The sequence below is a fragment of the Panthera onca genome, chromosome X (genome assembly GCF_046562875.1).
Source record: "Panthera onca isolate mPanOnc1 chromosome X, mPanOnc1 haplotype 2, whole genome shotgun sequence".
Classification (NCBI taxonomy): domain Eukaryota; kingdom Metazoa; phylum Chordata; class Mammalia; order Carnivora; family Felidae; genus Panthera; species Panthera onca.
This window is the reverse complement of record NC_138357.1, coordinates 1,642,308-1,669,839: the sequence shown is the minus strand read 5'-3', so window position 1 is coordinate 1,669,839 and position 27,532 is coordinate 1,642,308. Positions and strand designations below refer to the sequence as shown.

Below are 27,532 nucleotides of genomic sequence, written 5' to 3'. Positions count from 1 at the left end.
CTGGGTCGTGTACAGAGGAGGAGGGAGGCAGTAGTGTAAAAAGAGGATTCAAATGGAGGTGGGGGTCCCAAGATCCGGCCACGTGGCCATAGCCTCCATGGTGAGCTCCACCATTACAATGTCTGTTTCCATCCCCGAAGGACAGTCTTGGCCATAAGCGCCGGCACAGCCACCTCACAGGCCTGAATTCATGGTGGCCATCCATGCTCATCTATCAAGTGACAAAAATCCACTGGTCCCCCCAGCAGTGTGTGTGTGTGGGGGGGTTCCCACGAGAGGGAGCGGCGGGAGACCCTGGCACCGCTGGAAGATCCCACTCTGGGTCAGGGTGGAAGGTCATTGCCAGTGGAGCCGGCAAAGGCAGCAATGAATGCAGGGAGGCCAGGAGGACGATCAGCGCCTTGCTGTTAGTGTTAAACTGCAGATGGACGGCCAAATTCATTTAGCGGGTATGACCGACTTCTTTCCCCGTCCCTCCTTTTCTTCTTTTCTTTTTCTCTTTTTAAATGTTTACTTATTTATTTATTTTGAGAGAGAGAGAGAGAGAGAGAGAGAGAGAGAGAGAGAGTGTCCCAAGCAGGCTCCACGCTGTCAGCACAGAGCCCAATGTGGGGCTTGAACTCATGAACAGTGAGGTCATGAACTGAGTCAAAATCAAGAGCCAGGTGCCTAACCGACTGAGCCACCCAGGCGCCCCTCTCTTTTTCTTTTAATGAGGTAGAATAGAATAAAAAAATATCAGAGTGCTTTGCAGGTAGTAAGGAGAAGTCTCATTTTGTGAAATGTTTCTTTCAGTTACTTGGGTCAATCTGTGTGCGTGTGCACGGGCAAGCACATAATACTGGCTCAGGATGTAAAATGTAGTTCTTATTGGGCTTTGTGGGCAACATGTTAAAACGACACTGCTTTATGTGGCCTTCCCCAAGGAAATGACATTTGAGCCCAATCTGAAGCTGCCAGGCTGTTGGCATGTAGAAGAGGAACAGGAGCCCCGATACTTGGCTCTTCGACTGCACCGCCCTGGGCCCTCGCAGACTTCGGGACCGCACCTAATCGTGCTCCTGAGAATCAGTGTCTTTCTGCCGCTGGCTCCCAGGCCAGGCCTGGCAGCCAGCAGGGGCCAAATCGGTGGCAGCGGGATGCTCGCTCGGCACGGGGCTCGGGGCTCTGACCCACTGTGGCCTTGCGGGTGGTAGGAGCTCAGCGAACACCTGCAGCGGACTGTTGTCCGTCCCCCCCCCCCCCCACCCTAGGGGGCAGAATCCAACTTGCCCGGCCAGCCCAGGCTTGGGGCAAATGCAGGGGGCCGTGACTGTGGGCGGCTCCCTGGAGGGAGGGGCCTTTCCCGCTGAGCTGAGATGTGGGCCCCGTAGACCCCGCGGGATCTTGAGGCAGGCACCCCCACCCCCAGGCGGACCTCGCCGGGCGGTGAGCTCATCGGGGATGGGGGGGTGGCGGAGTCGCCGGGCGGCCCCGGCGCTCGAGCTCGCGGCGCGCCCCCGCCCCCCGGCTCCTGGGCGATTTTACCAATTAAGGCTTTCTCGCCGGGCCGGGCGCGGGGCGGGCGCGGGGCGGGCGCGGGGCGGGCGCGGGGCGGGGGTGCGGCCAACAAGAAGGCGGGCAGCGGCGGCCCATTCGCGTGGAGGCGCGCGGCGCGCAGCGGACGCCAGCGGAACCCCGAGGCTCCCGGCGCGGGCGCGAAGGCGACCCCGGCGCCACCCCCGCCGTCGCGGGCCGCCCGCGGCGACAGCAGGTGAGGCCTCCGCGCGAGACGGTCACCGCGCAGCTCGCGGACCGGGAACGGGGGTGGCGAAGGAGGGCGGAGAGGCGCCAAGAACGCGGGCGCCGGCCCGCACCGCGCCGGAGCCAGGCGCAGCTGGGAGTGAACCTGGGAATGCGGTGCCCAGGAGCTGCCCTCCCTAGTTTACCCGGGAATGCGTGCTGGTGCCCAGGAGTGTGGGCGCCCTGGGCCATAGAGGTCCCTCGGAGAGATGGTGTCTGAGTGTTTGGCAGGATACGGGCTAAGCGGGTGCCCATGAGCTAACCACTGCATTGCTGGGAAAGAAAGGCTCCCGAGAGCAGGAGATTGTATGGGCTGAGACCGAGTGGTCACCTAGAAGGACGCTTCGCAGCCAGTATGACCCCCGGGGAAGGTAATAGTGGGGTCGTCGCTGGCACCAGTCCTCAGGGCACCAGCTGCCTCCGGCACGGGGGAGCTGGTTCCGGGGCAGCTACGCTCCGTGGGGGCTGGGGCAGGGGTGTGGCCAGGCACAGGCAGCAGGGGCTCCTCCTACGGGCCAGATTCCCCGGCTGGGCCCTATCCCAGGTTGGCTCTGAGCTGGATGTTCAGCGCCAGTCAGGATGTGAGCAGCAGCATCCCCAGATTCCTGTGCCAGCTGGGTCCAGGAAAAGTAGGTGAAGTCCCCTGGCAGGTCCACCTGCACGTGCTCCAGGCCAGCGGTCAAGGTGGGAGCTCAGGAAGTGAGTGTCCACACCTGCGGCACCTGGACTTGCCTTTCCAGCCCAGGTCTCTTCTCACCGGGCCACCCTGCAGCTTTGCGCCCCAGCCGAAGCGCCCATGTGGGAGGGCCTGGCCTGGGGTCTGAGGGCCGGGGGTGGGGTGGGGGCGGGGTGTGTCTAACGTCCAAGAATCTACTCCAAATAAGGGAAAATATGAAAGAGCTGGATTTTGGCTTCCGAGGGCTGCCCGATCTGGGGGCTTGGAGATGGGGCGCCATCTGGTGGCGATACTGTGTTTCCTGAGGACAAGAACCCTCTACACCCACCTCCCTGGTCTCCCCCAAACCGGGAAAGCTTAGGGCTGGAAGCCTGGATACCCAGCTTCTGTTCCCCTTTCTGCTGGGGCTGACTACCGCTCAATTGTGCTGACTTAGTTTGCCTGGTCTCTGAAGATTACAGAATGAACACAGATGACCCAGTGGGATGGCACTTAGTGGAGAGAAAATCCAGTGATTTCCCGTCATTCTGTCCTTAGGAACTTGCTTTTCCAGTGGGGCATGGGGACAGACCAGGTCACATCTCACATCGTCCTGACGGGGCCTGGTAGGGAGGGGTCCATATGGGTTCCCTCTTTACAGCTGTCACTGCCACTCCCAGCCCAGGTCCCAGACACCATTTCGTGGAGTTTTGTGCAAGCGTGTTTGAAAGCGGTCGGGAGAGGGAGGAGCGCAATAGGGTGACAGGCAGCCCCGCAGGGAGCGTGCCAGAGGGCGGGGGACATGCTGCCTGGGACTGCAGCCCCACCGCGGGTAACACAGACCCCCGGGGCTACTTCAGTCAACCATATTTGGGCACGACCTGCTGGCTGACCCAGGGCCTCCTCCTGCACTGGTCTTTAGGAGGTAACTTAAACCCTGCTAGTGTGCAGTTCAGTCTCACAACCACGCAGGAGGAAGAGGCATGGCTTTCTTAAGAGAAGACATAAGGAAGGGAACAGGTTGCAGAGGGGAGGCGCACAGGCCTGGGAGGAGTCCTGGTAGGCTGGCTACTCTAGACTGAAGAGGGTGGCAGCGAGGGTCCCCAGAAGACCTCTGGCCTCTGTTCCTTTGGTGGTCTCTGTCTCTCCACGGCAGCCTTCCCACTGTCTCCAGACCAATCGACCAGAAAAGTGATCTTGACTGAATAGCTGCCCATTGCCCTTGCAGCCCTCCATGCTTCGCCCACATCAGGACCCTGGATCCCTGTCTTTGCCCCCCCCCCCCCCCCCGCCCCTGTGCTGCTACGGGGCTGAGGCCCACCCAGATCCAAGTACTCAGAGCCTGCCAAGCCTTATTGGAACTCGTGAGCAGGCCCTCTGGGTCTGGAAGGTGCCCCGACCCCCCCCCCCCGCCCCCTGCCAGGCTGCCTCCTGGGGCGACCGGGGGGGGGGGGGCGGCGGGCATTGCAAGAGGAGAGCAAACCCCCAGCGCCCCAGGTGGATGGCATGGTGGGTCAGACGTACACTCGCCGTCTGCGCGCCTCACTCGGCCCTCTGCCAGTGCCCATTGGCACGCCCAGTCCCTTGCAAGGCTGCTTGCTCCTGGAGTGCCGGCGGCCTCCTGGCCCAGTGCCCCATTTCCTCCCGAGTGGAGTGGGGAGGGAGGGAGGCGGTGGGGACCGGCGGGACGGCGGGCGCAGGTGCGCGGGCCAGGACCGCGTAGAGCGGGAAGGCGGGCCAGGCACAGGGGTTGTGGCGCGGCCGCTTCCCTGGCGTGGGGCACGGGCGTGAAGCTCTGGCAGCAGCGCCGGGCCTGGGACGCGCGGTCTCCAAGGGCTCGCTCTTAGGATCGGGTCCCTTCCTGCTGCTGCAGGGGCGTCCGGGGAACCCCAGGCGCGGGAGTCCCGAGTAGGGAGGGGGCCGGGGGGCTGCGGGGGCTGCGGGGACGGGACGGAGTCCAGGTGACTCGGGGAGAAGGAGTCACCCCACCCCACTTCACCTCATCCAACAACCCCCCGCCCCCCGCAGGGGACTTGGGGAAAGAAAGTCCCTTGTATGGCGTGCCCGCTGGCGGCCAAGTGGTACGGCGCCAGACGCTGTTCACCCGTTCCTTGCTGTAGCGTTTCCTGCAGCGCTGGTGCGAGGCCATGAGGCGAGGGCGCGTCCTTGCCCCCTTCGGGGCCCAAAGACCCTCCCCGGAGCCTCGGTGTCGGGTCCGAACTGACGGGACTGGGGGCTGAAGGGGGCATTCCGACGGGCGGGGCGGGGCGGGGAGGGTGCGGCCCGAAGCCCCACCCCGGGGCCCCGCCCCGCTGTGGCTCCGCCCCTACGGAACCCGCCCCCCTCCCGCATTTAAAGGGCTCGCTCTCTCCGCAGCACAATCTCCGCTGTCCGCCTCGCCCTGCGTGTGCCGAGGTGCCTGCGACTTTAATTAAAGGGCCGTCCCCTCGCCTAGGCTGCAGCACCGCCCCTCGGCTCCTCGCGCCTCAAAATGAGTAGCTCCCACTCCCGGGCGGGCCAGAGCGCGGCAGGCGCGGCTCCGGGCGGCGGTACCGACACGCGGGACGCCGAGATGCCAGCCACCGAGAAGGACCTGGCGGAGGACGCGCCGTGGAAGAAGATCCAGCAGAACACGTTCACGCGCTGGTGCAACGAGCACCTCAAGTGCGTGAGCAAGCGCATCGCCAACCTGCAGACGGACCTGAGCGATGGGCTGCGGCTCATCGCACTGCTGGAGGTGCTCAGCCAGAAGAAGATGCACCGCAAGCACAACCAGAGGCCCACCTTCCGCCAGATGCAGCTGGAGAACGTGTCGGTGGCGCTCGAGTTCCTGGACCGCGAGAGCATCAAGCTCGTGTCCATCGGTGAGGGCGCGGGTCGCCCCTGTGGCACCGGGAGGTCGAGGGCGGGGGCTCCACGCGTCCTCCCCTCTCTCCCGGGCCAACCCCTCCCAGCCACCCCCGCCAAGCCGCGGCGCTGCCCCCCGGCCGCCGGGCTCCAGCGCGCAGGCCTCGAGAACAAAGGCGCGCTGGCAGGCCGGCCAGGCATGCAGACCGCTACGCGCCCCCGCCCGCCGCACCCCGGCTGGCCCGCGCCCAGGCTGAGCTCACATCCTCCGCAGGCCGCGCCCCCGCCACCGAGCCCGCGGTGGGAGAGAGCCTGCGGAAGGCGGGCACTGGCCAGGCTCTGGCCCTGCGCCCAGTGCCCCATCCCTGAGGAGGGGGAGTCTCAGGCTCTCCACCACCTCCCCTTCGGCAGTTTGGGAAGGGTCCTCTGGCCTCCCGCGCTCCTGTAGTTCCTAAACAGGGTCTTGGAGCTCGCGGGTCCCATTGTCTAGGGCTCTTGGCTCCTTTTGGCCTTGGGAGATGGGTCCTTCTATTGGAGATGGTCCCAACCCCCAGTTTAGATCTCCCCTCGGGGAACTCGGGGCCACAGAGGACGATAGCTAGCCAAAGGGCACGTGAGATGAGTCGGCTGGCGAAGGGAGCTGGTTTGTAGTCTACTTCAACTCCAAGTTACCGTTGAGCTTGGGCCAAACTCTTGCTTCCATGTAGGACTTGCTTTTCTGCATCTAGAATGCAGGAGTTGGCTGGGAGGTACTCCAGCGTGCACTGGGCTCACCGCCAACCTAGTGTCCGTGTCACTGGACGGGTGAGGCTGGTGAGGCTGGCATTGACCGGACCTACTGCGGCATCCCAGGTTCTTCTCAAGATGGGGGCTGCTCAGAGACAGGCACCGGAACTGGTGGGTCACTGGGGGGGTAGCGTGTTGCCGAGAGAGAAGGAAAACTTTCTTTTCTTTACAGTTCTTCTAGTTGTCCCTACGGCACGGTCCTTGCTGAGCCTCAGTCTGAGTGACGGAGACTCAGATGCCCCCAACCACTCCGAGGGCAGGTCTCCAGGGCCCCACCTCTTTCTTTGGAATGCCAGTCGGGGATGAGGCCCACCCCTCAGTCCCAGCCTCAGTCTAGCCAAGCTGAGTCATCTCTGAGCCTTGGGTGGGGGGGGGCAACCGGATGTGGGGAGGCAGGCCACACCCCAGCTGTCTGGGGGGGGTCTCCTCCTCCCTCCTCCCTTCTTCTCCTCCTCTTGTGAGCTGGCTGGAGCAGGCCTAGTTCCCAGAGCTTTGCCATATAAGGCAAAAAAATGTTGGAAAGCAGCAGTGATTAGGGGAGGGAGGGGGCAGGCTAGCCCCGGGGCTGGGGAAAGGGGGTGGGATGGGGCGGGGCCATCCAACCGGGCTGTCTCCCAACCCCGGGCCCTGGTTCTTCCCTCCCTCTTTTGTGAGGGGGATGGAGGAGGGCTTAGGCCCGCCTCCTACTGATGATCGAGGGGAGGGCCCAGCCCAACGACTGAGGCTGATGAGCTTGGCCTGATGTGTCCTCTCCTAAGTCACAGCAGGACTTGAGGTGGGGGCCTGCTGGGAAGCCCTGGCTAGGCCTGTGCCTTTGGTCTTCTCTGAACCTTCCATTCACCCGCAGCCAGAAGCCCTTCCTCCACCACGTCCCCTTGCTGTCTGGGCACAGAACAAGGCAGGGGTGCAGAACTAGGACGCCTCAGTCTGGGAGCAGAGAGGCTGCTTCGCTGAGTGGCTTGGCCGGTCCTCGAGGCTGCCTGCCACTGATGGCCCTTTTGGTGGCGTCCATCTCCTTCTTCCCACCCTCCAGTTGACTCATCACACAAGTATTTTCTCCTGATTTTGATGGGGGTGCAGGACTCCGGTGGCTCCCGGAGCCCTCCCCTTTTCAGGGCCCCACCCCTGAGGAAGCTGAGACCCAGAAGTGCCTTGGGTGGGGCCCAGAGCCTGGAGGGGTTGCTGGGGTGACGGGGTGCCGGGTGCCCGCCCTAACCGCTTCCCCTGTGGTGAGTTTGGCAGCCACCCCCCTGAGGCCCAGGGCCCCGTTAGGTGGTGAAGAGGGCAGGCGGCCGCCGGCGAGCTCTGCTGAGGCAGCAGGAGTCAGGGACCCCACCCATGCTCCCAAGCGGGGCCCTGGCTGCCCCACCCAGGCTGGCTAGCTCTGCTCTTCTCCTCAGACTGGGTGAAGGGGCTCCCTGGCATGTGTCCTGGCCATCACCCTGGGTGGCAGGCCAGCTGCTGGGTCTCAGTGAGTCAGGGCCACGCAACCCAAGCACTGGCTCTTGTGTCCTCCGCACTCCCCACCCTGGGCCTGCTCCCAGTTTGGGTCTGTGGGGGGGTGGGAGGCACTGAGGAAGTGGGGGTAGGGCCCACATCCTCCATACAAAGGGTCCTTGCCCAACGCCTCCACTTCCCCTGTCCTGCGTGGCCCTCGGCCCACCCAGTCATCCTGAGGCAATGGTTTTCTTTCTCAACTGTCCCGCCGGCCAGATTTCCTCTTCCTCAGCCGCAGCCCCAGTCCGCAGCCAGTGCCAGGGTCAGCTCAGGGGCTCTCTCGCATCTAGGCCCACCGGGGCCAGGCTGCTCCCCCTGCCCGATTCCTTGGGGACCCTGGAGGCAGGCAGCTGCAAAGCACCTTCAGGAGAAGGGCTCTTCCGGAGCCGCCACCCCCCCCACCACCACCCCGGGCCCTGTCTGCAGCCTGGGTCCATCGTCGGGGCTGCCTCTGGGCCCCCAGCAACACCCTTCATTGCACTGTATCGGCACCACGTGTCAGCGGGTGTCACCCCGTCCGTCCCCAGAGGTCTCTCTCGTCTCCACCCCGCACAGGGACCCTGGGCAGAGGGCACAACCCACACCCCATGCCCTCAGGAGGGCTCTCCCGTCCCCCCCCGCTCCCCCTGCGCCACCTGTGAGCGCCCGGTGCCCTGTGTGCGCGTGCTCTGGGACGCTCGAGCTCGGCCGCCTACGTGCTCAGTGTGGCCACTCGCTTTCCTCACAGACAGCAAGGCCATCGTGGACGGGAACCTGAAGCTGATCTTAGGCCTCATCTGGACCCTGATCCTGCACTACTCCATCTCTATGCCCATGTGGGATGAGGAGGAGGATGAGGAAGCCAAGAAGCAGACCCCCAAGCAGCGGCTCCTGGGCTGGATTCAGAACAAGCTGCCACAGCTGCCCATCACCAACTTTAGCCGGGACTGGCAGAGCGGCAGGGCCCTGGGCGCCCTCGTCGACAGCTGTGCCCCAGGTGAGGGGCGAGGGGGTGCGGGGCAGGGGGCTGAGGTGGCGGGCAGCGCCCTCGTCGGGGGGCCCGCGGGTCCCTCCCCTCTCCTCCCAGCCTTCCTTGCGCCGCAGGCCTGTGTCCTGACTGGGACTCCTGGGACGCCAGCAAGCCCGTGAACAACGCGAGGGAGGCCATGCAGCAGGCCGATGACTGGCTGGGCATCCCTCAGGTACGCCCCCGCCCGGCCGCGTGCAGGCCGTCCAGGGGGTGCGGTCCCAGCGGGCAGCCCAGCCGTGTGGCTTCCCGGGAGCCTGAGGCTTGGAGGTCACGTGGTTTCTGTCTTCCGTCTGTGCTAGGTGATCACGCCCGAGGAGATCGTGGATCCCAATGTAGACGAGCACTCCGTCATGACCTACCTGTCCCAGTTCCCCAAGGCCAAGCTGAAGCCAGGGGCTCCGCTGCGGCCCAAACTAAACCCAAAGAAAGCCCGCGCCTACGGGCCAGGTGAGGAGGGGGGGGGCAGGGATGCTCTGAGTGCTTACCTCGTTCTCGCGGGACCTGGAGGTCTTGGGAACTCTTTGCTTACGTGGCGGCTAGGTTCTCAAGCGCCCCCTCAGAATCCAAGAAGTGGGCCAGGGCTGCTCAGGACTGGCCACTTGGCTAGAAGTCCCCGAGTCACCAGCGCAAGGTGGAGCGTGTTCAGGAGGGAGGACCCAGCCGCTCTCCTGTAAACAGAGATAAGCCAGCCAGGGCGAAACATGGGAACTAGGGCCCAGGCCGACCGAGTGAGGGTACTAGGAAACAGACCCGGGCCCAGCCCACGGCAAGAATGCAGCGGGGGCACGAGGGCAGGCTGTGTGCTGGGCCAGGATTCACATGGAATCGATTCACCCAGTTCGGAGCCCGCCTGATGGGGAGAGGGGGGAATGGCAGGGGAGGGATGCAGGGGCGTGGCGGCGGCCCTGACGGCCGGCTCCCGGCTCCCTGACCCTGCCCGGCAGGCATCGAGCCCACGGGCAACATGGTGAAGAAGCGGGCAGAATTCACGGTGGAGACTAGAAGCGCCGGCCAGGGAGAGGTGCTGGTGTATGTGGAGGACCCGGCTGGCCACCAGGAGGAGGTAGGGGTCCCGGCGGATGGCGGTGGGCTCGGCGGTGCCCCCGTTCCGAGCATGGCTCATGTGCTCCTTCCTGCTACAGGCAAAGGTGACAGCCAATAATGACAAGAACCGTACCTTCTCTGTCTGGTACGTCCCCGAGGTGACCGGGACTCACAAGGTGAGCCCTCAGCCCCAGGGGAGGCGGGGGGGTGGAGGCGGCGGCCGGCAGGCCCAGAGCTCGCCCCTCACGGTCTGCCCCTCCTGGGGACAGGTCACCGTGCTCTTTGCCGGCCAGCATATCGCCAAGAGTCCCTTCGAGGTGTATGTGGACAAGTCCCAGGGTGATGCCAGCAAAGTGACTGCCCAGGGCCCCGGCCTGGAGCCCAGTGGCAACATTGCCAACAAGACCACCTACTTTGAGATCTTCACGGCAGGTGAGGGGGTTTTGCTGAGGCTGGCAGGTCTGAGGCGGGAGCTGCCGGGGTCCCGGAACGGCCCGGGCCTGAGCCGGTGCCTCGTGGCAGGAGCTGGCACGGGTGAGGTGGACGTTGTGATCCAGGACCCCACGGGACAGAAGGGCGCCGTGGAGCCCCAGCTGGAGGCCCGGGGCGACAGCACATACCGCTGCAGCTACCAGCCCACCATGGAGGGCGTCCACATGGTGCACGTCACTTTTGCCGGCGTGCCGATCCCTCGCAGCCCCTACACTGTCACTGTTGGCCAAGGTAGGCCGGTCCCAGCCGCCCCCCCGAGCGGGGCGCTGTAGACTGGGCCTCCCTCAGGAGGGGGTAGCTAGGGCGAGTCTCCGTGTGGCCCCGGCCCCGGCCCCCTGGGTCTCTATGCTTCCACTGTCTGGGCTCTCTGTCGTCCCCTACTGGGGCCCTTCCTCCTCCTTCTCCGGCTCTCTCTCCACGCTTTCACCTTCAGAAGAGCTCGCTCCAGCTGTTTAGAAACCTGCTGCTCTCTGCTCTGCCCACAGGGTCAACGGTACTTGGATCTGTCTTCCTCTGGGAGGGGGTGGGCTGGGTGGGGGGCGGGGTGCTGGTGTTGAGGAGCTGGGAGGAGGCCTGGCCCGCAGGTCCTGGGGTCACGGTCCCTTGCAGTTCTTTCTTGCATGTCCCTCGCCATCCCGTGGGACCAAGTTCTGAGGGACCCCCAGCCCTGTGCGGGGGGCGGGGGGCGGGGTCGCCCACGGCCCGCTCCCAGTGGCTTAGCCGGCCCTGTACCCACAGCCTGTAACCCGGGTGCCTGCCGTGCTGTCGGCCGGGGCCTGCAGCCCAAGGGTGTGCGGGTGAAAGAGACCGCGGACTTCAAGGTGTACACGAAGGGCGCGGGCAGTGGGGAGCTGAAGGTCACCGTGAAGGGTCCCAGTAAGTTGGGCCACGGCTGGGATGGGCAGCGGCAGACCCCGGGGCTGCTGCTGGCCAGGCCTGAGGCCCTCCCTTGTCTTGGGCAGAGGGCGAGGAGCGTGTGAAGCAGAAGGACCTGGGGGACGGCGTTTATGGCTTCGAGTATTACCCCATGGTCCCCGGCACCTACACTGTCACCATCACGTGGGGCGGCCAGAACATTGGGCGCAGGTGAGGCCCCGGGCAGAGCCCTCAGAGCCCAGGCAGCACGCTTTTCTCCCTGCTGGGCCCTCAGTGCTGCCCTGCGTGGCTCTCTTTTCACAGTCCCTTCGAGGTGAAGGTGGGCACGGAGTGTGGCAATCAGAAGGTGCGGGCCTGGGGCCCTGGGCTGGAAGGGGGTGTCGTCGGCAAGTCAGCAGACTTTGTGGTGGAGGCCATCGGGGACGACGTCGGCACCTTGGGTAGGTTGGAGGCTGTGATGTGGGCACCTCGGGGCGGAGGGCGGTGAGGCCACCCGACCGGGTTCCAGGGTGCTGATGGGACCGGCGGCTGTCCTCAGGCTTCTCGGTGGAGGGCCCGTCGCAGGCCAAGATTGAATGCGACGACAAGGGCGACGGCTCCTGTGATGTGCGCTACTGGCCCCAGGAGGCTGGCGAGTATGCAGTGCACGTGCTGTGCAACAGTGAGGACATCCGCCTCAGCCCCTTCATGGCCGACATCCGTGAGGCGCCCCAGGACTTCCACCCAGATAGGGTGAGGGGCGCGCGCTGCTGGCCTGGGTCTCGGCCCCCTTCTGCCTCTGCGTGGGGCCTTGGGAGGCGTGGCCGGGCTGGTATCCCCAGGGGTGTGTTCCTGCCACTCTGGGTCCTTGGTGGCCTGAGACCTGGGTGGCCTCTCATCAGGTGAAGGCGCGAGGGCCTGGGTTGGAGAAGACGGGTGTGGCCGTCAATAAGCCGGCCGAGTTCACGGTGGATGCCAAGCATGGCGGGAAGGCCCCTCTCCGGATCCAAGTCCAGGTGGGGTGCCCACCCGTGGTGGGGGTGGGGTGGGGTGGCCAGGTGCCCGGGCTGATCGGCAGGCTGCTTGTCCCTGCCCGCTTTCCAGGACAACGAGGGATGCCCCGTGGAGGCGTCGGTCAAGGACAACGGCAACGGCACTTACAGCTGCTCCTATGTGCCCAGGAAGCCTGTGAAGCACACGGCCGTGGTGTCCTGGGGAGGCGTGAACGTCCCTAACAGCCCCTTCCGGGTGAGCCGGCCTTCCCGGGGCCTCCAGTGGGCCGGCAGCCCGTCTCCCCGGGGCACCTGCTTCCCTTCTGTCCTCCACCTGTGTCAGATGACAGCCACGCAGTTCCCCCATCTCAAGTGTGCAGCTCGGTGGTTTTGAGTACCTCCAGAGTTAGGCAGCTGCGGTTACAATCAAAGCAGAGCGCATCTTCATCATCCCCGAAAGAAACCCCCCTACCCTCCAACTCCCCCTCCCCCAGCCCTAAATAACCACCGATCTTCCTGGCTGTGTGGGTTTGCCCGTCCTAGACGTTTGCTATAGATGCACCATCTGGTATGGGGCCTCGTGTTCCTCGCCACTTTCACTCAGCATCACGCTCTCGTTACGGTTCACCCACATCCTCTCGTGAATCAGCACCTGCCGCCCTTTTAGGGCTGAATAACGTGCCAGTGTGTGGACAGACCACACGTTGCCTATCTCTTTGTTGATGGACATTCGGGGGTTCTGTGCCTTTTGGCTGTTGCGAATAGTGCCACCGTGAACATTCGAGGATGAGTGTTCATGGGGACGAGTCGTCTCCTTCCTCCCGATACACAGACACCTAAAGGTGGCATCGCGGCATCAGATAGTCACTTCATGCTCACATTTCGTGTGCTTGTCGGCAGTGAGTGAAAAAGGCCGGCCTCTCCCCCAGGCCGGTCATGCCATTGCACTTGCCTCTGTGCCCTGCAGGTGAACGTGGGAGCCGGTAGCCACCCAAACAAGGTCAAGGTGTATGGCCCCGGAGTAGCCAAGACCGGGCTCAAGGCTCATGAGCCAACGTACTTCACTGTGGATTGCACAGAGGCCGGCCAGGGTAAGGCCCTGCCCCGAGCGGGTGGGCGCGGGGGTGAGGTGTCCCTACGCGATCCCAGCCTCTGCTCCCACCACCACCGCAGGTGATGTCAGCATCGGCATCAAGTGTGCTCCTGGCGTGGTGGGCCCCACTGAGGCCGACATTGACTTCGACATCATCCGTAATGACAATGACACCTTCACGGTGAAGTATACACCGCGCGGGGCCGGTAGCTATACCATCATGGTCCTCTTTGCCGACCAGGTGGGTGCTGCTCCTCCCAGCCCCTAACACTGCTTGCTGAGTGTTGGGGTGCTGCTCTCCTCTGAGCCTGTCTCCTCCCACCCCCTGCAGGCCACACCCACCAGCCCCATCCGGGTCAAGGTGGAGCCCTCCCACGATGCCAGCAAGGTGAAGGCTGAGGGCCCTGGCCTCAGTCGCACTGGTGAGAATGAGCAGCACCCCGTGGGGAAGTCGGGGGCCCACGGGGAGGCTTGGGGCAAGGGGCCCCTACATGGCTGCCACGTTTCCTCAGGTGTTGAGCTTGGCAAACCCACCCACTTCACGGTCAATGCCAAAGCTGCTGGCAAAGGCAAGCTGGACGTCCAGTTCTCAGGACTGGCCAAGGGGGATGCGGCGCGTGATGTGGACATCGTCGACCACCATGACAACACCTACACGGTCAAGTACACTCCCGTGCAGCAGGTAGCTGCCTTGACTTCCCAACAGCCGCGTTCCTCAACTACCCGCACCGAGCCCGTGGGCCTCCTCGTCAGTGGGCTAGCTGGGCTGCTCCCGAGTGCTTCCTACCCACTCTTGATTCCTACCCGGGAGAGAGCCAGCGTGGAAGGCTGGGGGCGGGGGAGCGAAGCCAGCGTTTCTCTCACGCTCCCTCCATGCCCAAGTGGGGAAGGCACGGGCCGGGGTGACCAGGATCCTCACTCCTTACCCTGCCTCTCTGCACTGTTTCCAGGGTCCAGTCGGCATCAATGTCACTTACGGAGGGGATCCCATCCCCAAGAGCCCCTTCTCGGTGGGAGTGTCTCCAAGCCTAGACCTCAGCAAGATCAAGGTGTCTGGCCTGGGAGAGAGTAAGTAGTTGGGGCTCTGTCACAATCAGTGAGGGTGCCCAGGGGCACGTGGGCTGGATGCCACAGTTCTCTCCCTCCTTTGGTCATCTCAACAGAGGTGGACGTTGGCAAAGATCAGGAATTCACAGTCAAATCGAAGGGCGCTGGTGGCCAAGGCAAAGTGGCATCCAAGATCACAGGCCCCTCAGGCACCGTAGTGCCCTGCAAGGTGGAGCCAGGCCTAGGGGCTGACAACAGTGTGGTGCGCTTTGTGCCCCGAGAGGAGGGGCCCTATGAGGTCGAGGTGACTTATGACGGTGTGCCTGTGCCCGGCAGCCCCTTTCCTCTGGAAGCCCTGCCCCCCACCAAGCCTAGCAAGGTAATTGGGGTTTGGGAGCCCACCCCCTCTCCTCCAGGCTCACCCTCCCCCTTCCCCAGTTTTGTCCTTAGGACCAGTGGCCCTGCCTAGGCCTGCTGGTGCCCCTAGCTGGTGGGGGAGGGTAGCCAGAACGAACGAAGGTAGATGTAAGGTCAGGCTGGGGGGTCTCGGGTCAAAGGCCAGGGAGGTGGTATGGGTTCGGCTCCTGACGTGCCCCTCTTCCCTCAGGTGAAGGCGTTTGGGCCGGGCCTGCAGGGGGGCAGCGCAGGCTCCCCCGCCCGCTTCACTATCGACACCAAGGGTGCTGGCATGGGTGGCCTGGGCCTGACGGTGGAGGGCCCCTGCGAGGCCCAGCTCGAGTGCCTAGACAACGGAGACGGCACATGCTCCGTGTCCTATGTGCCCACCGAACCCGGGGACTACAACATCAACATCCTTTTTGCTGACACCCACATCCCTGGCTCCCCCTTCAAGGCTCACGTGGTCCCCTGCTTCGACGCGTCCAAAGTCAAATGCTCAGGCCCCGGGTTGGAGCGGGCCACCGCCGGTGAGGCGGGCCAGTTCCACGTGGACTGCTCGAGCGCGGGCAGCGCAGAGCTGACCATCGAGATCCGCTCTGAGGCAGGGCTGCCCGCCGAGGTGCACATCCAGGACCACGGCGACGGTACCCACACCATCACCTACATCCCGCTTTGCCCCGGGGCCTACACCGTCACTATCAAGTATGGTGGCCAGCCCGTGCCCAACTTCCCCAGCAAGCTACAGGTAGAGCCCGCGGTGGACACTTCGGGCGTCCAGTGCTACGGGCCTGGGATCGAGGGCCAAGGTGAGGCCCCACCGAGGATCATGGGGCGGGGGGAGGCCGGTGCCCCCAGGGTCCCTGGAGCCCCACGCTTCCTCCCCATGCCTGCCCCTGCAGGTGTCTTCCGAGAGGCTACCACCGAGTTCAGCGTGGATGCCCGCGCTCTGACGCAGACCGGAGGGCCGCACGTCAAGGCCCGCGTGGCCAACCCCTCAGGCAACCTGACCGAGACGTACGTGCAGGACTGTGGTGACGGCACGTACAAAGTGGAGTACACGCCTTACGAGGAGGGTACGCGCCGGGGCTCCCAGGGGACGGTGGCTCAGAGATCCGGTGGCCTGGGCTCCTCCTGACCCAGCCTGCCCTCCTCCAGGACTCCATTCTGTGGACGTGACCTATGACGGCAGCCCCGTGCCAAGCAGCCCCTTCCAGGTGCCTGTGACCGAGGGCTGTGACCCTTCCCGGGTGCGTGTCCATGGGCCAGGTATCCAAAGCGGCACAACCAACAAACCCAACAAGTTCACCGTGGAGACTAGGTGAGCAAGCGCCCGGGAGGGCTGGGGCTGTGAGGGACCCCGGGACCCCAGGACGTAATGGGCTGTCTGTTTGCACCAGGGGAGCCGGCACTGGTGGCCTGGGCCTGGCCGTAGAGGGCCCCTCCGAGGCCAAGATGTCCTGCATGGACAACAAGGATGGCAGCTGTTCGGTCGAATACATCCCCTACGAGGCTGGCACCTACAGCCTTAACGTCACCTATGGTGGCCACCAAGTACCAGGTAAGCACGCGAGTTCGCTAGGGCTGTGCTGGGACTGCCCGCTGGCCCTCGACTCTCTCACACAGCTGTCCTCCTTCCTCACTCCCCAGGCAGTCCCTTCAAGGTCCCTGTGCATGACGTGACGGACGCATCCAAGGTCAAGTGCTCCGGGCCTGGCCTGAGCCCCGGCATGGTCCGCGCCAACCTCCCTCAGTCCTTCCAGGTAGACACGAGCAAGGCCGGCGTGGCCCCACTGCAGGTCAAAGTGCAGGGGCCCAAAGGTGAGTGTTCTTATGCCTGGGGGCGAGTGGGGAGGGAGACCAGAGGCCCAGTGCGGAGAAGTCAGTATGCGAGTAGTTCACGGAGGAGTCTCACGTGACAGTGAAGCCAGTGCCCCGGGGGCAGAGGCCCAGAAGGAGGTCTGACAGACAGGACTTGGCCACCGAGCAGATGTGGCAGCAGGGAGGGCAGGCAAGGGCCCAAGATGGCACGCAGATCAGTGTCCGGCGTCTCGGGGGGCTCAGGGCCATCCCCAGGGATGGGCAGGTGAGGGCGAAGCACGGCCTAGGCCCGGGGTGGGGGCTGGGTGCACCGCCAAGCCTGGCTGCTCCGGTGTGGTAGGGCTGGGGGCCCAGGAGACGGGCTGAGTCTCTTTCTGGGCCTGGAAACAGGCCTGGTGGAGCCTGTGGACGTCGTGGACAATGCGGACGGCACCCAGACCGTAAACTACGTGCCCAGCCGGGAGGGGCCCTACAGCATCTCCGTGATGTACGGGGAGGAGGAGGTGCCCCGCAGGTAGGAAGCAGGGCCTGCTGCCTGGGGGAAGGTGCCTGGCTGAGCACCAAGAGCCTTTCTGACCACTCACGACACCCCGGCCCGACAGCCCCTTCAAGGTCAAGGTGCTGCCTACGCACGATGCCAGCAAGGTGAAGGCCAGCGGCCCCGGGCTCAATACGACTGGCGTGCCCGCCAGCCTCCCTGTGGAGTTCACCATCGATGCAAAGGATGCAGGAGAGGGCCTGCTGGCTGTCCAGATCACGGTGAGCCGGCCACCTGGGACGCTGTGTGGCCCTGCTGGATTACAGCTCCAGGCACAGAGGCGGCCAGGGAGGAGGGGGCTGAGGCCAGAGGGCTGTGCAGCGTAGGGCAGGAGACTAGGGTAGATGGACCGGTCTGGGTCTACGGTCTCCCCTGGAGCCGTGCCGGCCAGGCCAGGCCCCCTGCCTCTAGGATGGCGGTGGCAGGCACGGGCTTCCCGGGCACACGCTTGCTCACTGCTGACTTCGAGCACGTGACTGAAGCCCTTAGTGCCTGGGCTTGCCCACCTGTGACCTTCTCGTGGGTCAGGGGTCAGAACGGGACCCTGAGAGCTCTCGGGGGAGCTGTTCCTAGTGCCAGGGCAGGCCCTGGGGCGGGGGATGGGAGCCAAGAGGTGGTCACGGGGATAAAGCAGGACGGGCACCGAGCTCCCTGCCGTACGTGTCGTCACCTGGGGGTGTGCTGGGCATTTGGGACATCCCTCGCGTACCTTGGCCACGCCAAAGTAAAGGGCAGTGCCGCAGTGCCGGGTGCGGGCAGTCGTTTTGGGCCGTGGCGGTCGAGTGACTTCGGAGGCTGTCCCTGCAGCGGCGGGGCTTGATGCCTGCTCCTTTGAGAGGGTCCGAGGTAATCCTGGGCCTGGCTGGGCTCGGGCCAACCACCTCCCCTGTGCTCTGCGGCGCAGGACCCCGAGGGCAAGCCCAAGAAGACGCACATCCAAGACAACCAGGACGGCACGTACACCGTGGCCTATGTGCCGGATGTGACCGGCCGCTACACCATCCTCATCAAGTACGGTGGTGACGAGATCCCCTTCTCCCCGTATCGCGTCCGGGCCGTGCCCACCGGAGATGCCAGCAAGTGCACAGTCACAGGTGAGCCAGCCTGCCGGCGGCCGCGACGCTCGGCACGGGGCTTGGGTGTGCCTGTGTGCAAGGGCTCGCTGCTTGGGGCGGCGTGTGGGAGTGGGGGCCGCCCCCCTGAGTGACTCACCTGACCTTTCTCCTTGCTCTCTGCCCTCTCACCTCAGTGTCAATCGGAGGTCACGGGCTAGGTAAGCTGCTTGCCGGGGGCCCCGATGCCCCTCCTGCCCAGAGGGCAGCTTCCTTCCTCTTCCGTGCTGACTCCCAGGGCGGGGTCCAGCTGCAGCTCTCGGCAGGGACAGAGGGGGAGCTGGAGGGTTAGTGTCCAGAGGGGCCTCCAGACAGAGCACGAGCGCTCCGGCCCTCCCTCTCTCTGGGCCTCCGTTTCCCCATCTGAGATGTCGGGTTGCAGCTGAGAGCTTGGGGGTGAGGTGCATCCTGAGAGGCACCCCACTGGGGGCTCCGGGGTCTGGGGATCACGGCACCCTGGGGAAGCCCTGGGGGCGGGCAGCAGGCCCTTCCTTCTCACTTCTTCCTTCCGTGTCAAGGGCTCCTGCGTGGGCTAAGGGGACAAGGGGTCTCCCCTTACCGGTGGGAGTCCCCGGCCCTGGCCGGATCCACAGACCCCGCATCCCCCTCTCCCGGGGGCCTCGTGTCCCAGGCCGGGGGAGGTCCAGGCTGCATGAGTGGGTGGGATGGGCTGGTAGTGCAATAGCACCAGCGTCGACTGCTTGGGCGGGCAGCATGGCTGGGCCCAGCCCAGCCTCAGAGCCCCAAAGTGCACTCGGTGGCCTGCCCGCCCTCCCCACCTCCTTCCCTCCCCTTGCCCCCTACCCAGCAGTGACGTTATTCAGATACTGCCCAACCAGGCATAGAGATTCTCCTGCTTGGGCATGGGAGGGGAGCTCTAGCGCCAGCCAGGGACACCAGGGACTCCAGTGAGAGGTGCCAGTTACGTGGAAGCCTCCAGACGCTCCTGGCCTGGAGCTTGGGTGAGGTAGCCAGGACAAGATTCAGAGGGTGGCTAGGGTCTTGGGGCAAGGGCTCGGTGGCTTGGTAGGTAGAACAGTTCTAGGATCTGAGGTGACAGGCATGTATGCCTAGGGCCGGGGAGAGGGACAGGGCCAAGACTTGGCTGAGGGAGTGGTTTCAGTTTATCTGGCCACTGTGTGCAGAATGGAGGCAGAGAGCCCCGTAGGGGAGCCAGAGTCACTTCTGGATTGGTCAGAGTGGCGGCCTGGGCCAGGTTGGTGGCGATGCGGCTTAAGTGGGGAGCGAACGTGGCAAGTGCAGTTGGAGGACGGGGCAGCCAGGACCTGTGGATGGGCTAGGCGCTGAGCGGGGAAGGTGGGGAACTGGGGGGACCTGTGGGGTCGGGGCTGAAGCCGCTAGCTAGATGGCGGGTCCAGATGACGAGCTGCGGAGAGCGGGTGTGGGTGTGAGGTGAGGCCTCCCAGGGCAGGGTGGGCAGCAGGCGGCCGGGTCTACAGCCTGAGAGAGCCGTGCAAGGCCGGCAGGGAGCCTGGCCCGGTGGGAGCCCTCACCTAGCAGGGAAGCTCAGTGGCAGGCCGGCCAGGGGGACCCCTTCAGCTTAGCCCTCGAGTGGGTCCGGTGCTCCCGGCTGCTTCCCCGCAGGGGCCGGGCTGCAGGAAGCACACTCACCGCCGGCCCTCGCAGCCCACAGCCCCCCCCCCCCCCGCCCCAGGCCTTCACGGCTGAGCCCAGATCATAACGTCACTGCCCCTCCCCTCTCCTCGGGCACTCTGGGGCCCTAGAGGCTGCTCAGCTGCTCTGCCCTTGCAACGTAGTGGCGGTGGCTGCGGCTTGGGCCTCCCGTCCCCCCCACCCCTGTCGCCACTGCCTGCTGTGCTGTGCCTCTCCCCCCCCCTTCCTCGCCACCCCCCCCCCCCCCCCGGATGCCGCCACTGCCTGCTGTGCTGTGCTGTGCCGCTTGGGGGCCAACCCTGCTGCTCCCTGCTTCCTCGCTCCCGGCTCCCTGCCTGTGCCGGGCCGCACTGGCCACCCCTCACCACGAGCCTCTGGTCGAGCGAGTGTTCTCAGTCGTCAGGAAAGCCCAGTTTCACCTTCAGGCCTGGGGGGCGGGAGGCGAGAGTCACACGCCCCCACGCTGCAGCAGGACCCTGCCTCACCGCATCTGCACACAGCGCTGGGATCCAGGGCCGGGCTGCAGGGACGAAGGCGGCCGTGGGCCCGGCCGGGGCACTGGTGTCGGTCCACTGCACCGGCTGAGGCCCAGTTGGCCGGGAAGGTGGCAGCAAATGCTTGTGCCCTGACGGTGGCGGTGGCCTCCTGGGTCTCCAGGCCCTTCCTTCCTCCGAGACACCTGTGCGCCACCTGTCAGGCCTTTCCCATGTGGAGCTATCCCCAAGACAGGGTCCCCGGGCTTGAGGCGGCTCAGGGGAACCTTTCCTGCCTTCTGAGAAACCACTCACCGCCCCAGCTTGGGGGGTGGGGGCGGGAGGCCTGGCTGCGCTTGGTGGTGGCAATGAGAGGCCTGGGCGGGTGGCAGGCAGACGGGAGCAGCTCAGGTGCCAAGCTCACGCGCCGGCCCCCCTCTGGGGACCCACCCCGCCCCACCAGGTGCTGGCATTGGCCCCACCATCCAGATTGGGGAGGAGACGGTGATCACCGTCGACACCAAGGCAGCAGGCAAAGGCAAGGTGACTTGTACTGTGTGCACACCCGACGGCTCGGAGGTAGATGTGGACGTGGTAGAGAACGAGGACGGCACCTTTGACATCTTCTACACGGCCCCCCAGCCGGGCAAATATGTCATCTGCGTGCGCTTTGGTGGCGAGCACGTGCCCAACAGCCCTTTCCAAGTGACGGTCAGGAGGGGCCGGGGCTGAGGGGTCTGGGCGGAGGGAGCCTGGCCTGTCCCTCCCCCTGGGCCATCTCTACGACAGTAGACTCACCAACTCTTCTGTGATGCTCTGCAGGCTCTAGCTGGGGACCAGCCCACAGCACAGCCTCCACTTCGGCCTCAGCAGCTGGCCCCACCGTATACCTATCCCCAGGGTGGCCAGCAGACCTGGGTATGACCTCGCGTGCCTCATTCTGGCTCTCCCGGCCCTAGGGGACATGTGGGGCTGGCCAGCTGGGTATCCCATGAGGCCCCCTCCTGCCACGTGTGAGGAGGGACCTCCAGATCCTTCCGTTGGGACTTCCTCGTAGGCCCACCCATCCTACAGCGCCTCACTTGGGCCCTCTGTCTCCACTACAGGCCCCAGAGAGACCCTTAATGGGTGTCAATGGGCTGGATGTGACCAGCCTGAGGCCCTTCGACCTCGTCATCCCCTTCACCATCAAGAAAGGCGAGATCACTGGTGAGTGGGAGCAGGAAGGGGCTCGGGAGCCACAGAGGCTTGGGTTTGCCAGTGGCTGCCCTGACCCTGGCCCCGTTGGCCTGCAGGGGAGGTGCGGATGCCCTCCGGCAAGGTGGCGCAGCCAGCCATCACTGACAACAAGGACGGCACTGTGACCGTGCGCTATGCACCCAGCGAAGCAGGCCTGCACGAGATGGACATCCGCTACGATAACATGCACATCCCAGGTGCGCCCCCACACTGTACTGCCAGCGCCCTGGGAGGAGCCTGGGGAGGTGGCACAGAGCCCCAGTCCACCTGGCCCCTTTTCCTGCCTCAGGAAGCCCCCTGCAGTTCTACGTGGACTATGTCAACTGCGGCCATGTCACCGCCTATGGGCCTGGCCTCAGCCACGGAGTGGTGAACAAGCCCGCGGTCTTCACCGTTAACACCAAGGATGCGGGAGAGGGTGAGCCGCTCCGGTCTTAGCCTCACGTTGTGCCGTGGGACGCCGTCATCCAGCGGAGACGCTCCCTAAGTGGGGCTCCGCACCTGCCACCCCGACCTCTGCCTGTCGGGGCTCTGTGCCATCAGTGCGGGGGCCCCGGCGTGGTTCCCATCCTCACCCACGACTCTCCGTAGGGGGCCTGTCCCTGGCCATCGAGGGCCCATCCAAAGCAGAGATCAGCTGCACCGACAACCAGGATGGCACGTGCAGCGTCTCCTACCTTCCCGTGCTGCCCGGGGACTACAGCATCCTGGTCAAGTACAACGAGCAGCACATCCCGGGCAGCCCCTTCACCGCCAGGGTCACAGGTATGTGGCACTGGGAGCAGTGACAAAAGCAGGCAAACGGCGGGGCGGGCACCCTCTCCCCCCCCCCCCGCACCTGGACATGCAGCGACTGTCCCCTGGCAGGCGACGACTCGATGCGCATGTCCCACCTGAAGGTGGGCTCCGCCGCCGACATCCCCATCAATATCTCCGAGACGGACCTCAGCCTGCTGACAGCCACGGTAGTGCCACCCTCGGGCCGGGAGGAGCCCTGTCTCCTGAAGCGACTGCGCAATGGCCACGTGGGTAAGAGGTGGAAGGGCAGGGCCTCCTGGGAAGGGGGAGGCCGCGAGGGGAGGGCCCGCCTTCCCCTGGCTGACGGCCCTGCCCTGTGCCCAGGGATCTCATTCGTGCCCAAGGAGACGGGGGAGCACCTGGTGCACGTGAAGAAGAATGGCCAGCACGTGGCAAGCAGCCCCATCCCAGTGGTGATCAGCCAGTCGGAGATCGGGGATGCCAGCCGTGTGCGGGTCTCAGGCCAGGGCCTCCACGAGGGCCACACCTTTGAGCCTGCAGAGTTTATCATCGACACCCGTGATGCAGGTAGGTGGTGGCCACCTACCAGCTGGGGGGGACCCCCGTGCTCGGCCCCCTGGCTCAGGGCTGTCGCTTCCCAGGCTACGGCGGACTTAGCCTGTCCATCGAGGGCCCCAGCAAGGTGGACATCAACACAGAGGACCTGGAGGATGGCACGTGCAGGGTCACCTACTGCCCCACAGAGCCCGGAAACTACATCATCAACATCAAGTTCGCTGACCAGCATGTGCCTGGTGAGTGGGGCATGCACACGTTGCCCCTGTGACAGGGCCACCCTCCCTGCCACGCACCACAGCCTGTCGGCAGAAACGTAACCTGCGTGGTGCACGGGCTGTGCTCTCTTCCTGCAGGCAGCCCCTTCTCTGTGAAGGTAACAGGAGAGGGCCGGGTGAAAGAGAGCATCACACGCCGGCGACGGGCCCCCTCGGTGGCCAATGTCGGCAGTCACTGCGACCTCAGCCTGAAGATCCCTGGTAGGAGCCCTAGGGAGCCAGGGAGGGGGCCTTGGGGAGTCCTGGGTACCAGCCCCACGGGGCCCCGAGCAGAAGGGTGGGGCCCGGGATTCTTGCTCACCACGTTGTCCCCCACCTGCAGAAATTAGCATCCAGGACATGACAGCCCAGGTGACCAGCCCATCAGGCAAGAGCCATGAGGCCGAGATCGTGGAAGGGGAGAACCACACCTATTGCATCCGCTTTGTGCCTGCCGAGATGGGCATGCACACAGTTAGCGTCAAGTACAAGGGCCAGCACGTGCCCGGGAGCCCCTTCCAGTTCACCGTGGGGCCCCTGGGGGAAGGGGGAGCACATAAGGTCCGCGCTGGAGGCCCTGGCCTGGAGAGGGCTGAAGCCGGAGTGCCAGGTATGCCTGCTTCCTGCCAGGCTTTTGCTCTTCTGGGCTGGGGCGGGGGGTGGGGTTGAGGAAGTAGCTAGCAGCACGTCAGCCATGCTCGGAGGGGACTGAGGCCAGGATAGCAGCCCTCTGTGAGGACACACTGCTCTTTCTACAGCCGAATTTAGCATCTGGACCAGGGAAGCTGGCGCCGGGGGCCTGGCCATTGCTGTCGAGGGCCCCAGCAAGGCCGAGATCTCCTTCGAGGACCGCAAGGACGGCTCCTGCGGCGTGGCCTATGTGGTCCAGGAGCCAGGTGCTGAGGGCGTGCCCAGGGCCACGGGAGGCGGCATCGGGGTGTGGGTGTCGGTCTGGGTCTGAGCGGATGGCTCCACCTGGCTCCCGCCCTCCCCTCTGAGGTCCCAGGGCCACCCAGGCTGTTTGTGGCAAGTGGGGGCCTCCCAGCACGCCCTCTGTGCTCTCTTCCTGCCCAGGTGACTACGAGGTCTCAGTCAAGTTCAACGAGGAGCACATCCCTGACAGCCCCTTCGTAGTACCTGTGGCTTCTCCGTCTGGCGATGCCCGCCGCCTTACTGTTTCTAGTCTTCAGGTGAGGCACCGAGAGAAACCGCCTGCCTGGGGCTCCTGGGCCCGGCCAGACCAGAGCCGTCGCACAGAGCAGGACTTGGCCCCGTGTCGAGTGACCCGCCCAGCCCAGCTCAGGGCACCGGGCCTCTGCTCTGGCCGGGCGCAGCCCACGCTTGGGGTCGGCAGGAAACACCCCTGCCCACTGTGTGGAGTTTTTCTCGTGTCTCAGGTCTAAAGGCTTTGAACAGAAGCCTGTGCCCGTTGAGCACCAGGGCTGAGGTTTAAAGAGGGACAGCCTGCCAGGGCCCAGTGCTGCCCACAGGGCAGGGCTACCCTCCATTCCTGCCGCCTGGCTGTGTGACTGCAGAGTGTGGGTCTGGGGGCGGGGGCGTGTGCCTGTAGCTTACTGCCCCTCAAGAATCAGTGGCTCTCCCTCTTTAAACCAAATCGGACGCCAGATGGGTAAGTGTAACCCCCGTGGGCCTCCCGCCGCTGGGACCCTGCTCTCCTGCACCCCAGCCACCCTGTCTAACCACATCTGCTGTGCTTCCAGGAGTCAGGGCTAAAGGTCAACCAGCCAGCCTCTTTTGCAGTCAGCCTGAACGGGGCCAAGGGGGCGATCGATGCTAAGGTGCACAGCCCCTCGGGAGCCCTGGAGGAGTGCTATGTCACAGAGATCGACCAAGGTGAGGCCCTGTCCCTGCCCGGGCCACCCACCCATCTTCCCTGGCCCTGCTGGGAGCAGCGGGCCTGCCCAGCTGGCTGGAAGCAGACTGAGAGTACAGAAGGAAGGTACAGATTCTGCAAGCAGGGCCCAAGCGCTGGGGCTCTCCCAGCCGGGCAGCCCCTCCCCTGCTCACGACCCCAGCCCTGGGGGGGGCGGCGGGTCTGCTTGGAAGCCGCAGCTTCTAGGAAGGAGAACGCCTTCTGCAGGCAATATGATGCGGTCTCCTGAGGGAGAGACCCGAAGTCTAGCCACGGGGCTGGCACCTGCAGACAGGCCCGAGGCAGCCAATGTCGCCAGTCCCACAGCTAGTCGTGCCCCTGCACAGCCCCATGACCTCCGTGCCCTGGTAACAGGCAGGGGCTGGCATCTCTGGTAACCTTTTTCCGGAGGCAGAGAGGCAAGTGCTTTGCCTGTAGATTTCCGTCCAAGTGAGCACCGACAGCAGGCTGCTTGGGCGTTTACCGCTTCAGTCCTCCGGTTTGGGGAGGCCTGTGCCATGGGGTGTGGGTGCCCGGTGTGGTCCCCAGAAGCAGCGGAGTGGACCACGTGGACCTCCTGGACTGGTGGGCGAGGGAACCTCTTCACAGATGCCACCTGCTTGGTTTTCGGGGAGGGATGTCAGGCCCTCAGCATGCCCTTCTGTCCCTCAGATAAGTATGCCGTGCGCTTTATCCCACGGGAGAACGGTGTCTACCTGATTGACGTCAAGTTCAACGGCACCCACATTCCTGGAAGCCCCTTCAAGATCCGAGTTGGGGAGCCTGGGCACGGAGGGGACCCGGGCCTGGTGTCTGCCTACGGAGCCGGCCTGGAAGGTGGTGTCACAGGTAGGTCAGTGGATGCGGTTTCCGCTGTGTGGACACGGCTGCTAGGCCCCCTCCTCCAAGCTGTCAGTGACAAGAGGAGGTGCAGAGGTGATGAAGCTACGCTGGGGGGCTGGGGGGCTGGGAGTGGGGGGATGGGGAAGCAGGCTGGGCCAGCTCTTCCTCACTGCCCCCCGCCAACCCCAGGGAGCCCAGCTGAGTTCGTCGTGAACACGAGCAACGCGGGAGCCGGCGCCCTGTCCGTAACCATCGATGGGCCCTCCAAGGTGAAGATGGACTGCCAAGAGTGCCCTGAGGGCTACCGGGTCACCTACACCCCCATGGCACCTGGCAGCTACCTCATCTCCATCAAGTACGGCGGCCCCTACCACATCGGGGGCAGCCCCTTCAAGGCCAAAGTCACAGGTAAGCCTGGCAGCAGACTGCCGGTGCCCAACGCAACGCCTGGCACTCTGGCTACCTCTTAGCGCCGCCCCCCCCCCACCGCCCCGCAGGTCCCCGTCTTGTCAGCAATCACAGCCTCCATGAGACATCGTCAGTGTTCGTGGACTCCCTGACGAAGACTGCCAGTGCCCCCCAGCACGGGGCCCCAGGCGCAGGTTCCACTGACGCCAGCAAGGTGCTGGCCAAGGGCCTGGGGCTGAGCAAGGCGTACGCGGGCCAAAAGAGCAGCTTCACGGTGGACTGTAGCAAAGCAGGTGGGTGCCCCGGCCCCGGCCATCACCCCTGCCCTCCAGAAAGACGAGGCCAGAGATGAGATGGGATGACCAGTGCCTGGGAACATGGGAAGAAGGGGGTGGATGGGGTGGGAGTGCCTTCAAGGGCATGGTTGTCACTTCTTTTTTTGTTTTTGTTTTTGTTTTTTAACACGTATTTTTGAGAGACAGAGACGGAGCATGAGTTGGGGAGGGGCAGAGAGGGAGGGAGACACAGAATGCGAAGCAGGCTCCAGGCTCCGAGCTGTCGGCACAGAGCCCGACGCAAGGCTCAAACCCACAAACTGCGAGATCGTGACCTGAGCCGAAGTGGGCCGCTTCACCCACCGAGCCATCAGGCGCCCCCAGGGCGTGGTTGTCACTTCTGAAGCCACTTCCCATCTGCGCCTCCCCGCCATCATTTTTACCCTTTGGGAAGCTGCCTGGGGAGGAGCTGGGTCTCCTGTGCTGGCCGCTCTTTAGGAAGGGCCGTCACCCCTGAACACAACAGGGTGGTGGGGGCAGGATACCAAGACAGAAAGAGGGCTCGGGGGATTCTCAGTAGGAGGGAGAGACTTGGGGTCTGGAACTGAGGCCCCTTCTCTACCAGGCAACAACATGCTGCTGGTAGGGGTGCATGGCCCCCGGACACCGTGCGAGGAAATCCTGGTGAAGCATGTGGGCAGCCGGCTCTACAGCGTCTCTTACCTGCTCAAGGACAAGGGAGAGTACACGCTGGTGGTCAAGTGGGGTGACGAGCACATCCCAGGCAGCCCCTACCGTGTCCTGGTACCCTGAGCTCTGTGCCTGTGCCAGCTGGCAACTCCCAGGATGAGAAGTGCTCCCACGCCCATCCCCCCAACCTGAGCAGCCCCCCCTGGTCTCCTTGGCCCCGGAGCCCCGGCCGGCCCTGGCCGCCCCATCACTGCAGCCACCCCTCCCTGCGTTGCACTCACCTGCCTCCACATGGGCAAAGGAGAGAGGCGAGCAGAGGTAGCCCTTTGGTGGTTCCGCCTGTCTTCTTTGGTTCTGGGAGGGGTGGGGGGGTACTATGCACGACCACCCGCTAGTTCTCTTCCCTAGCCAAGAAGAATAAAGTTCTGCTTCCATTCTCCTGAGGCTGGTTCTGGCTTTCTTGCAAGGGTGCCTGCGGGATGATCGAAGTGTGGGCGCAGGCCCACAAGTTGCTAGAGCTCCAGGCCTAGCACCCAGGGGCTCCCGCTTTCCTGGACCC

At 64.8% G+C, this 27,532-nt stretch overlaps 1 protein-coding gene across 3 annotated transcripts; it reads left to right on the top strand.

Moving 5' to 3' along the window:
* The first annotated feature begins 1,623 nt into the window (after positions 1-1,623).
* FLNA (filamin A) lies at positions 1,624-27,416 on the top strand. 3 transcript variants are annotated; one of them, XM_081792926.1, is made up of 48 exons: positions 1,624-1,753; positions 4,814-5,301; positions 8,295-8,543; positions 8,651-8,748; positions 8,876-9,023; positions 9,521-9,639; positions 9,719-9,796; positions 9,890-10,052; positions 10,143-10,343; positions 10,851-10,988; positions 11,075-11,198; positions 11,292-11,428; positions 11,527-11,720; positions 11,870-11,983; positions 12,072-12,215; positions 12,927-13,050; positions 13,133-13,293; positions 13,384-13,474; positions 13,565-13,734; positions 14,003-14,120; positions 14,216-14,478; positions 14,707-15,304; positions 15,398-15,571; positions 15,654-15,816; positions 15,896-16,056; positions 16,146-16,316; positions 16,707-16,830; positions 16,919-17,075; positions 17,759-17,948; positions 18,104-18,127; positions 20,538-20,785; positions 20,897-20,992; positions 21,181-21,283; positions 21,370-21,510; positions 21,603-21,731; positions 21,905-22,078; positions 22,181-22,342; positions 22,436-22,639; positions 22,714-22,866; positions 22,984-23,106; positions 23,228-23,494; positions 23,643-23,780; positions 23,959-24,074; positions 24,606-24,738; positions 25,430-25,606; positions 25,790-26,008; positions 26,098-26,301; positions 26,909-27,416. In XM_081792926.1, the coding sequence occupies exons 2-48, from the start codon at positions 4,929-4,931 to the stop codon at positions 27,094-27,096; spliced, it is 7,944 nt and encodes a 2,647-aa protein (XP_081649052.1). In that variant the 5' UTR covers positions 1,624-1,753; positions 4,814-4,928; the 3' UTR covers positions 27,097-27,416. The 3 variants fall into 3 exon arrangements, with proteins under 3 accessions (XP_081649052.1, XP_081649054.1, XP_081649053.1); XM_081792927.1 differs by having other exon boundaries at positions 1,640-1,753; positions 4,893-5,301; XM_081792928.1 differs by lacking the exon at positions 18,104-18,127 and having other exon boundaries at positions 1,625-1,753.
* The last annotated feature ends 116 nt before the right edge of the window (positions 27,417-27,532 follow it).